General features: G+C 57.1%; 1 protein-coding gene across 1 annotated transcript in view; it reads right to left on the reverse strand.

Moving 5' to 3' along the window:
* Positions 1 to 2294: 2294 nt before the first annotated feature.
* The window catches only part of IQCN (IQ motif containing N), a 13088-nt gene continuing 3496 nt past the window's right edge, over positions 2295 to 11886 (reverse strand). Inside the window, exons 2-4 of the mRNA XM_039867647.1 lie at positions 11617 to 11884; positions 9403 to 11347; positions 2295 to 4281 (exon numbers count right to left, since the gene is read on the reverse strand). Coding sequence (XP_039723581.1) covers positions 3355 to 4281; positions 9403 to 11347; positions 11617 to 11884 — 3140 coding nt within the window. The 3' untranslated portion in view covers positions 2295 to 3354. The remainder of the gene's footprint in view (positions 4282 to 9402; positions 11348 to 11616; positions 11885 to 11886) is intronic.

Consider the following 11886-nt stretch of genomic DNA (forward strand, 5'->3'; position numbering starts at 1 on the left):
GTCGTGGAGTCTTTCCCTGAACTAGGGGTACCAGGGTGGTTAGTGAAGCCTGCTTCTAAATTTGGGGAGCTAAAGTGATAGGTGGAGGTTTCCATTGAACTAGGGGAGCTTTGGCTAGAGGAAAAAGGAGTCCAAGGTTTGGAAATTGAGGTCGCAGTCTCATTCATAACACCTGGAAAGAAAACACCATCGAGGGTGAAGGGCGAGGATAATTAGGAAAAAGGGTGGGTGATCCCGGCCCCATCTCCTCTCTGGATGCCTCTTTCCCTATTACCCCAGAGAGTAAGCCCCTGCCTCCTAGGGGAACCTGGAAGATTTAGTACACCATGTGTGTTCAGTGGGAAAATGAGGTGCCCCTTTCTGAAGCTCTTTGTCCAAATCCCACAGCCCAGGTTCCAGTCCATGTCGGACCCCCACAAACCCTACTTTTGCTTCCAGGCTCCAGAAACCTTCTGCATACAGGAAATGGCTGCAACCGAGGCAGCATGCAGACAGACTCTTTAAAATCTTCTGGGACTCTAAAAGTTTCCTTGTCTTTAAAATGGACATCACTAGCAGTCAGTGCCTCTGAGAGCTCATGCAGGTCTGCGCATGTGGGTGCCCCTCGATCCTCAGCTGCACAGCTCCACTTCAGAGCTTCCCAGGGAGGATCAACCCTAATCTCCTTCCACAGGTACCTGGAAGGTCCTGCTGGCCAAACTCAGAGTTTTAATGGGAGGACAGAGGACTAGACTCTGGGAATAGTCAGCAGAACCTTCCTGCCAGTCTCATTCCATCTGCTGCCTGGCTCCTACTGCTTCCAGGCACTGACCCCAGGGGCCAGGCTGAGGGGGCGGTAAATATTTCATGAGCCACCTCCCACAATTACTTTCTTCTAGTTCCAAGCTGCTGGGCACCTTAGCTGTTTACAAGTTCTTCATCGGCTGACCACTCCCTACTCCATCCTGTCCACTTTGCCCTAGGCAGATCTTTGTGCTTCCTCTCTTGCCTCATTCTAGGCAGTAGAAATGCAGAAATGACACCCAGCACTGGGCCTGAGAGGAGCTGGGTCCACATGCAGATCCCCAGTCTCTCAGGCCCCGTGGGGATGACAGCTGAGCCTAGAAGAGGCACAATGCCCTGGATTCATCCCCATTTTACAGATAGGAAGGCTGAGGCTCAGAATGATAGAGTCTGGCCCGAGATGACTGGGAAGGTGGGAAGAGGGCCCCTCGAGGATCTTCAAGGAGTCAAGGACTAAGAGGTCAGCCTTTCCGAAATGTTTCCCATCATCGTTTGAGGAAAAATCCAGATGACGAGAAGTTTTTGCAGAATTAAAGACGGCTCAGGGGCCACAGTAGCCATCTTGGCTTAGAATCCTAAGCCAAGCCAGAATTCTGGGGAGCTGAACTTTTAAAGTGAACTGAGGAAAACTAGTGGAGAACACAAGCTCTGCTAAGTGGCTGGCACAGAGTAGGCCGGGGCTCATGAGCTGCTGGAAAGTTGACCAGAGGTAAAGTGAAGCTGTTTCTACGCACAGTGCCAGGAGTCTGCTTTGCACAGAGACTTCTAGACCAGGAGGCTGGCATGGGCCAAGTCAACTGGTTCTAATCCACGCCCAGCACAAGCTGGGAGACCTGAACTATGAAATGGGGATAAATGTGGTCCCTTCTAAGTGAAGCCCTTACCTGCAATAAATGTCCCACAAATAGTGGCCTCCGCTCTGATTTTACAGGTTTGGGGCTGGGACACAGGTCAGAGAGAGTGACAATTTGGTGAGCAGGGAGGTGATGGAAGAGTTCAACTCTTGTTGAATATCGCACACCTCAAACTAATATTGTATGTCAACTATGATTTAAATTTTAGAAAAAACAAGTTCAACTCCTCATCCTGAGAACCGTCCTACATAGCAGCAAAAGAAAATTAGTCATATACCAAGAACTTCTCCTGGGGGACACAGATGTGTAGTGAGCTCTTGTTCCCCCTCCCATGGTCCTAGGGTCCTGCTCCCCTTGGGGGCTGGCAACCTCAAACTGGGTATGAGGCAGTTAGTTATACAGCCTCTCGCTGGCTCAGGTCATGCTGGGGTCGCAGAAATGGCAGCCTCAGGGCTGGGGCGGGGAGTTGATGTGTGAGTACTCCACCTGTTCTCATGACCACCCATCTTGCTTCTGGGAGAAGGAACAGCCCTTGGGAAGAAAGTGGCTGGCAGATCAGCATGGTCTGAGAGAGGGGCCCAGATGCCAGCTGTGTGGCTGGGAGGTACGCCCCACTCCAGGTTTTTAGAAGTATGTCCTCCTCCTTACCTGTTCTTACCTGTAGGGTTGTCAGAGGAAGCAGAGAAAGCCCCCTCAAGTTTCAGCAGCAGCACCAGAGCCAGCAGTAGAAGTGGCGGCGGCAGCTGGGAGCCCGCCATTCCTACACGGGGAGGGCAGAGGGCGGGCTCTGCACAGGTGTGTGGCTATGTGTGTGGCCAGGTGCCTGTTCTTTAAACCTGCCCACGCCCCTGCTGGCTGTATGCAGGCTGCCTAGGGGAGAGGCTGAGGCGGGGTTTCAAGACATGGAGCCCCTGGGGGACACTACCATTCCCAAGGATGTCATTCTTTCCCTTCTCTCTACCTGGACCCCTGCCTTGCCTAAAAATCTTGCCTTGGCTAGACCCCGAAGTCCTCAAATTCTGCCCATCCCTTCAGGGCACCGCCGCCCCTTCCAGTTCCCGTCCTCCACCACTCTGTGGTCCCCTCCATAGCTGCCTCAAACCCATGCCCTCACCCTCTTTGCCCCTCCTCCAGCCAGGCTGCCCCCTCTAGGTGCCTGCAGCTGCCTCTCCCATTCCCTGCCCTGTCTCCGACCCTGGGGGCTAGGGACATCTGTGTCTGGCTCTCTTTTACTCAGACGAGGGCCCCTTGGGGAGGGCCTACCATCCCCCCAAATGAGTATGTGGCTAGAACCCTCTAGCATTTCCTGAACAAGGCCATGCATGCACCCATTAGGTTTTCTAGGGCCAAAGGACTCGTGATGACCATTCTAGGCCAGGTCCCCAGACACTGGCTTCTGGAGTGCTCTAGGGATGCCTTCCATCTGGAACCAACTGTATGCCACCCTACTAGTCATGGACAGATACGGCAGCACAAGTGAGACCACACTGGAGGCCCCTGACCTCCAGGAAGGGCTTGAGTCCCTATCCCAGACACAGACTGCAGGTACCAACTGTGTGGTTGGAAGTTCCAGAACCTCCATTTTCCCCCAACCATGCCTGAGTTGCCCCCATGAGCACAGGTAGACCAAGACCCAGGCTTTGGAGGGCTTTATTTATTAGACCCAGAGATCCACATGACACCTCCCTTGGTGTCCCTGCACTGGGCAGCCAAGATCCTAGACTCCTGGCCACTGCATGTTCTGTGGGTTGTCCCACTCGGCTGGCCCCAAGAGTGCATCTGTGGTGAGAGAGTTCCGGGTATAGTGGCCACGCCAGTTGGCTTGAAGCATCTTGGCTGCTAACTGCTGCTGCCTTAGCCGGCGACGTACAACAAAGCCCCTCCAGGCGGCCTGGATGACCGTGGCTGCCTTGTTCAGGCCATGGAGCTGCTGGGGGCTCTGGTGGGTCAGCTGGTTGTCATAGCCCCATGGAATGTCTGCCTGGCCCATGATGCCCCGGCCCAAGCCCTGCACCACCCGTGTAGGCAGAGTATGGCCACACATGTGGCACGTGCGGGGGCTGGAACCCACAAGCATCACCACACTGGGCGGGCTCCCCAGCCCAGCGCTCAGTGACTGGCAGAGAGTACAGACGTGAGGCTGGCAGGACTGGAAGCAGCGGTGGTCAGAGCTTGACTTGGCCCTACCACCCCCCTTGGCCCACGTGCCAGGGGGCAGCATTTGCGGGGTGCGGCTCCGTCGGACACGGTATCCTCGCCACATGGCCTGGATGATGGTGGAAGCTCTGCAGAGCTGGGCCAGGTCCCGTCGCACACAATGGCCACGCCAGGCTGCCTGGATAATGATGGCCCACTGGTGCCACACCTTGATGGTACGGCGCACCAGATAGCCACGTGCGCATGCCTGGATAGTAACTACGGCTTGGACAATTATCTTCTCCACAACGCGCATCGATGCCACCAGCTTCCCCGACTGTCTGGGATCCACCGCCGCTTTGCTGCCCACGGCATCCCACGGCACAGCGCACGTGGGTGGTTCCCATGCACCGCCAGGGGCCACGGCACTGTTCATGGGGCCAACCGCGACACTGGGGACTGCAGAGTTCCATGCTTTGCCACCAGCCACACCGGCATCCACTGGGCCCTGGAGTATAGTGGGAGTCAGGGGTACCCTGTGACTGTCCACAGGAGTGATGGCGCTATGGAAATCCTGAGGTCCCTGTAGTGACTCCCAGTTTATAAGGGACCGCCGGGAACCATTTGGTGAAGATTCGTAGCCCAGAGACACCCTACGAACCCTATGGTGCAGCCTAGGGATGGCCATGTCATGCCCCAGACCAGTATGGATAATTGGTGTTATGGCTGGGAGTGCATCCACGGAACCTTTGAGACCTTCCTGTGCGGACCGGGAGGCATGCTCCCCCACCTGCTGGGAGGGCTCAGTCTTGGCCACAGAACCATCTAGTGTTCTGGCAACAAAGCTACCATGCATGGATGTGTAGGACTTTCTAGGGCCAAGGGGCTGGTGATGGCTGCTCTGAGACAGGTTCCCAGACACTGGCTTCTGGAGTGCGCTGGGAACAGCTTCCACTTGGAGCCCACTAGATGCCGTCTTGGTGATCTTGGATGGATATGGCAGCACATGTGAGCCCACACTGGTAGCCCCTGACCTCTGAGAAGTGCTTGTGGTCCCAAGCCCAGACACAGAACTGCCATGGGCCAGCTGCGGTGACCCCGCAATTACAATAGAAGCCACCGTCTCATGGGAATGACCCTGGGGCATGTGAGTGGCCGAGGGGCTCTGGGGCACAATGTGAGCCACTGACACCTTATTAGCCAAGGGGGCCCCTGTGCCCTTGACGGACCCCATCTGCACACTGGGGATCTCAGGAGCAGCCACAAAATGGGAACTAGGGGTCCCCCTACTGGTGGTTGACCTTTGCTGCAGAGTTAGGGTGACATTGCTGGCCTTGGCATACTTGGCAAAACTTGGGACAGGGGCCATGCCACTGATCATAGACTTGGCTTGGCTGGGAGCCACCCCCTCCGATGGTAGCCTTTGTCCTTTGGCAACAGTCCTGTCCTCCGCCAGGACTTTGTGGCCATAGTCAATGTCAGATGCTAGGGGATTCTCGGATACCCATGGGGTTGCCTCAAGGACCATGGACTCCCTACTGGATCTGGACCCCTGGGACAGGGCCTCGTCTACGTCCTCTGGTTTCATCACAGCTTGGCCATCTCTCGTCTCAAATGCCATTGTACTAAGAGTGTGACTCAACTGTGAGGCTCTTTGCAGAACTGTAGGCACTTGGTTAACTCCTCTGGCTCTGCCACTAGCTTCTAAGGCACTGGAGTGAACTTGAGCCATGCCAGTGGCATGCGATGCTTGGAAGGGGGATATAGACCCCTCCCCAGACAGAGCTCCATGGTAAGGACGGGGGGTGAGTCCAATGAGCATGGACCCCTGGGGAAGGCTGTGGGCCACGCTTCCAACTGTGGAGGGTGGACCACAACTAGCTGCACTAGTTGTGGACCCCAGAACCAGACCCTGATTCAGTTCTGCACCCATAAATGCTGGGACCACCTTAGAGGCCACAGAAGAGACACTTGGGCCCACTCCATTCACCACAGAACCTGGAGGCAGGGTTCTGGCTATGCCACTGGCCATAAAACCTGGAGTAAAGCTCTGAGCCACACCACTGACCACAAAACCTGGAGGGAGGTTGTGGGCCACCACACATGCCATGGGATCTGGAAGAAGGACCTGGCCCACGCCACTGATCACAGATCCTGGGTGAAGGCATTGGACCATGGCACTAATCACAGACCCTGGAGGAACGCATCGGCTCATGCCACCACCCCAGATTCCCTGTAGAAGGCCCTGCTCATGCTACCCATGACAGACCTTTATAGGAAGTTGCCTGGCCCACACCACTGATCACAGACCCGGGGAAGGTTCTGCCCCATGCTACCAATCACAGCATCTTGAGGAAGGCCTCGGGCCCATGCCACTGATTATGACCAGGAAGGCTCTGCCTGTGCCACTGATCATAGACTCTGGAGGATGCCTCTGCCCACGCCACTGGACGCGAGACCTCAGGTAGGAAGGCTCTGGCCCATGCTATTGATCACAGATCTGTAGGGAAGGCTCCTGGGCCCATGCCACCGAGCCTCACAGCATCCCGGAGGACGACTCTGCCCATGCCACTGATCACAGACCTGGGGAAGGCTTCCCCTGGCCTATATGCCATTGGGATCACAGACCCTGTAGGAAGGGGTTTCTAAATGGCGTGCTTAGACCTATCACAGACCCTGGAGGAAGGGTCTGAGCCACACGATTGACCATATAACCTAGTGCAAGGCTGGGGGCCACACCACTGATCACAGACTCTGGAGGAAGGCTCTGGCCCACACTCCTGATCACGGACCCTTGGGAAAGGCTGGGGGCCATGCCACTGGCCACAGTACCTGGGGCCATGGCTGTGGTCATCCCATTGGCCACAGAACCTGGCCTCAGAAGACTTGCCGTGCCCATCACAGGCTCCTGGCTAAAAGAATTTGATTGCTGGTAACTGGATGTGGTAACTGTGGACACGGGAGAACACTGGTTGTCCATAGATACTGGGAGATCAGCATTTACCTGAGATATGTCAGGGCCCACATTGTCGAGGGGAAACTTGGATGGACTCAGACCCAGTCTGTTGGCCACTAAAGCTGGAGAGGAGCCAGGGCCCACCCCTGAGGCTTGTTCATGAACCAAAGGGGCACCGGTCACAGAGGCCTGGGATGCCATTGGAGCCATGTCACTGCCCACCTGAGATTGCCTTGGGCCCATAGCAGTTGCTACACTTCTCTGGCACATACTCCTTGTCACTCCAGGAGACATAGGTCCCTGAGACATACTTAGGAACTTGCCAGCAGCTAGGGTCCTCCAAGACACATTTGGGAGTATGCCAGCAGCCACAGTGCCCTGAGACGCGCTTGTAGCCATGCCTCCAAAAAGAATGCCCTGAGATATCCTAGTTCCTTGGCCTAGACAAGATGCCTCTCCACTGGTCATAGATACCTGGTCAAGGTCTGGGGCTGAAACAGTGACAGCAGAATGTTCTGTTGTTCTTGGGTGCCTCCCGCCAACACCAAGTGGCTGATTAAACCCAGAAGACACCTTGCTGAGCTCAGGGGCCTGGAGGTCTGAGGCCACCCCATGACCCATCAGAGGATCTTGACCTGGATCCACCCCAGGGGGCACAGATGGCTGACTCAGCTCCGGTCCCATGCCGCTAGCCCCAGATGGATGTAGTGTACTCAACGTGACGTCAGTCAGAAAGGATGGATGACGCAGACAAGGGGCCACTGCATTCACCCTTGATGACGATAGATCTGGACCCACCCCAGGAGCCCACATTGGCTGACTAAGCGCACAACCTGTACCACTCATCACAGATGGCTGGCCTAGGCTGGGGGCCACGCTATTACCCATAGTTGAATGGGCTAGGCTAGGGGTCACCCCACTGGTCATAGATGGTTGAGCTAGGCTGGGAGCCACCTTACAGGTCATAGATGACTGAGCTAGGCTGGGGGCCACCCCACAGGCTTTAGATGGTTGGCCTAGGCTGAGGGTTACCTTACAGGCTACTGATGTCTGGGATGGGCTTGGGGTCAACCTACTGGTCACAGATGGCTGCTGATAAAAGGGAGGGACCCCATTACCCAAAGACAGACTTCTCTTCAGTCTTGTCCTGTAGGGTTTCTGGCACAAGCTACCCATGGAGCTTTGGCTTGAGGATATATCTCTCTCATCCTGACCACTTGAGCTCCAGTGGACACTCAAGGTCACATGACTGGACACTGCACTATGGTGCAGAATAGGGATCTGCTCCGAGGCTGAGGAAGGCGGGTGGCAGGGGTTTGGGGTCATGTGTCCATGACCCGCTCTCTCTGTCTCTTCCAGGTCCCCAGGCCTCTGGGACCTCCCTGTGGTCTCCCCAGAGAGAAGGTCCCCACCCATTCTGGCCTCCCCGGACTCTTTCTCCACCAGGTCGACAGTGGTCAGGCTTGCCACAGACGTGGAGGAAAGGCTGAGTGAGCTGCAGCTGCATGACGAGCTCTGGGAATTGCTCACATTTAGGCCGTAGTCTGTGGAGCCCTGAGAGAAGCTTTTGGCCAGGTCATTGTTTGAATTCTGTGGCAAACGAGTCACCAGTTCACTAAGCATGTGGCCAGTCACCAGCTCCTGTGGGTAGCTCGCACCAGAAATGGTACCCCATGTTTGATTCTTCTCCTGCCTAGAGATGGCTGTATGGGGATGGGGAGGCGTTAAGCGACTGACAGGGGAGGCTTCCCACAGACTGGGGTCTCCCTGACTCTTAAGTGCCCAGCGATGACCAGGAGCCATGGAGTCTGGGGTTCTTTCACAGGCCTTGGGGGTCTGTGGTTGGGTTAGGGATACTTTGCTCACTGTAGTGGCCCACGGTAGACATGAGGTCACCTTGTTGATCATCTCGCTAGTGCCCATGGAGGCCTGTTTAGGATTTGGGGACTGAGTCTTCTGCATGGTCTTCTCAGGGACCATGGATGGTTGTTGCAGGCCTTTGGCTGCTGATGGCCGATACACCCCAGGGGGCCCCCTGCTGACCTCAGAGGGCTGACACCAACAAGTAGACCCCCCAAAGGTGGTGACACAATGGTGGGAATGGGTGGCCCTCCCACCACCCGCAGTGCCAGAAAGCTTACCTGGGGCCACCCTGCCCTCCCCTGATGACACTGACAGACGTGGGGCCACCCTGCTGGTCACATGTGGCTTGTGGGAGCTTGGGGCTGTGCCACTGGCCGCTGATGGCCGGATGGTACTTGGAGCCACACCATTGGCAACGAGTGGCTGCCACAGAGGGTGGGGCAGCTGTAGCGGGTGTGGCTCAGGCAAATTAGGGCCTACATTACTTGCCACAGGATTGAGATTTGATGCCAATTCGTTGGCCCCTGGGTGCAGACACACATTTTCCTCACTGACCTTGGGGCTCAGAAATAGGTTTAAGGAGGAGTCCCTGAGGGGCCCCATCTCCCATGACAAATTAGGGTCCAGGGCAGTGATCAGAGGATACTGAAGAATGGTGGTGATCACCCTATCAGTCAAGGAGGCACCCACAGAGACCATGGACAAGCAGGGCGACCCCCTGACCATGGCCCCATCCCCCATCTCCTCCAAAAGCCCAGTGGGCCAATCTGTGACGAAGCCCTCCCAGGCCCCATCCCGGGGAACCCTGACCTTGCTGGGCTGTGGTCTCGCAGGGCCCAAAGTGGGCCCCCATGCCGCTGACGGGCTCCCCCGGTAGTCCACCTCCACTGGGGCCGGCGTCATCCTCATCCCGCTTCCCGCCGTTTTCGCGGCAGCAACCTTAGGGAGGACGAGTCCGGTCCTGAGGGCAGCCTGAGACAAGGACTGGCTCAAGACAGCACCCAGCTCACCCTGACACAGGGCCTGGCTCAGGGCGGCCCGCTCCTCCTCTGTCAGGGCCTTGCTGAGGATGTCCACCAGTTTGCCCTGCATGGCCTTAGTGAGTTCTGCTCGCAGTTCACCCCGGGAAAGGACTCGAGACAGGGCAGCACCAAGCTCGCCCCAAGACAGTGCCTTCACCAGCGCTGTGCCCAGCATGCCCTGGGGCCGGGCCTTGGCCATTGTAGCCCCTAGGACCTCCTTGGACAGGGCCTGGTTCAGTGCCGCCCTCACTTCCCCCTGGGAGAGGGCTTTTGCCAGCTGGGTGCGGAGGTCCTCCTGAGAGCCCAGCAGAGCAGCCAGCTCAGCACACAGGGAGGTAAGCTGGGAGGTCGCCAGCTCTTCCTGGCAGGGTGCAGCTGGGCTGGTTGTTGATGGCTGCGTCCGGGTGGCCCCACTGTCACCCCAGGATTCAACATTGCAGGTGGGGTGTCCAGCAGATGCCAGCAAAGGCACCAGCATGCTCTGGGTCTCAGAGGCACCCTGGCGTGGCCCCTGGGTGGCTCTGCCCTGCACGTGACTGGTAGCTGGAAGCTGGGTCAGTCTGTCCTCTGGCTTGGCTCTGGAAAAAGTGCCAAGGGAGCCAATATGCTGGCAGGGCTGTGTAGAGGCCTTGTACCCAGCCAGGAGTGGCTGGGACTGGGTCTTGCTGCTGAGCTCAGCAGCCTGGTGGGCGGCGTAGAGGCACTTGGCTGTTTCTGTGACCAGGTGGGCTTGGGACTGTGCCTTGGTCAGCCCAGTAGGCAGATATGCTTGAGATTGGACCTTTATTGCTCCTGTGGCCAGATGTGCCTGGGACTGCGTCTTGGTCAGACATGTGCCCAGATGGTCCAGGGACGGGGTCTTGGTCAGCTTGGCAGGCGGATGCGTCTGGGATGAAGCTTTGGACAGACATGTACTCAGATGTGCCTGGGGCAAGGCCGTGGTCAGCTCGGTGAGCAGATGTCCCTGGGGTGAGGTTGTGGTGGAACGGGTGGCCAGTTGTGCCTGGGGCAGGGTCTTGGCCGGATATGTGGCTACCTGTGCCTGTGGCGGGACCACAGCTGCTTCTACGGGCATGTATCCCTGGGACTGGACCTTCACGACACCCATCCTCAGGTGTGCCTGCGATGACCCCTTGCTCTTATCTTCAGCCACTTTTGCCCAGGGCAAAGTCCTGGGCACTTCCATGGCCGTACCGGTATTAGACACAGTTTCTGTTTTCACCTGTTTCTGGGAGAAGCCCTTGACTTTCTCAGCTTCCAAAAGAGGCCTGGCTGGAGCCTTGGGAGTCCCAGCCCCCAGATGTCGTGGGGAGCAGTATTTCACCTTTCCCTCAGTCAAGTGTGAGTGGGATGAGACTTTGACCACACCTGTCGTTTGCTTCGCAGTCACCCCAGCCTTGGTCTTTGGTCTGTTCAGACATGTGTGGGACAAGGTGCTGGGAATCCCAGCTGCCATGGCTGCTGGAGGCGAAGCCTTCAGATTTCCAGCTGCGGGTGGGGACAGGCACAGGGTCTTGAGGATGGCGGCCACTGAGCGTAACTGGGCTGGGGTCTTGGTGATCATGGCCGCCAGACGTGTCTGGGGAGGGGCTTTGGTCATTGAGGACCCTGGAAGTGTCTGAGATGGGGTCTTGGTTATTGTGGCCGTCGGACATGTCTGCAGTGGAGTCTTGGCCATTGTGGCCACTGGGCGCATCTGGGGTGGGGTCTTGGCCATCACGGACATCGGGCACGTCTGAGGCGGGACCTTGGCCATCATAGGCACCGGGCACATTTGTGGGGGGATCTTGGCCATCACAGGCACTTGGCATGTCTGAAACAGGGTCTTGGCCGCTCGTAGGTACTGAACCGTCTGTGGCAGAGTCGCCACAGTGGAGTACTGGGCATGCTCTTTGTAGTCTTGGCCATGAGGCGGATACTGGGCATGTCTGTAAGGAGTCTTGGTCATGAGGTGGGTACTGGGCATGTCTGGGGGTGGGTCTTGGCCATCACAGGTAGGCATGTCTGGGTTGGGGGCCTGATAATTGAGGTCAACAGGCATATCTGGGGTGGGATTTTGGCCACCACAGTAGTCGGTCGTGTCTGGGATGCAGTGCTGGTCATTGAGGCTGTTGGTCGCACCTGAACTGGGATCTTGGTCATTGGGGCTGCTGGGTATGGCTGGGGTTGGGACTTTGTCATCATTATCGTGGGTACTGGGCACGGCTGGGTTGGGATCTTGTTCAAGATGGCCGCCAGGCATGACTGGAGTGGGGTCTTGGCCACTGGGGCT

The sequence above is a fragment of the Pteropus medius genome, unplaced genomic scaffold, assembly GCF_902729225.1.
Source record: "Pteropus medius unplaced genomic scaffold, Ma_sr-lr_union100, whole genome shotgun sequence".
Classification (NCBI taxonomy): domain Eukaryota; kingdom Metazoa; phylum Chordata; class Mammalia; order Chiroptera; family Pteropodidae; genus Pteropus; species Pteropus medius.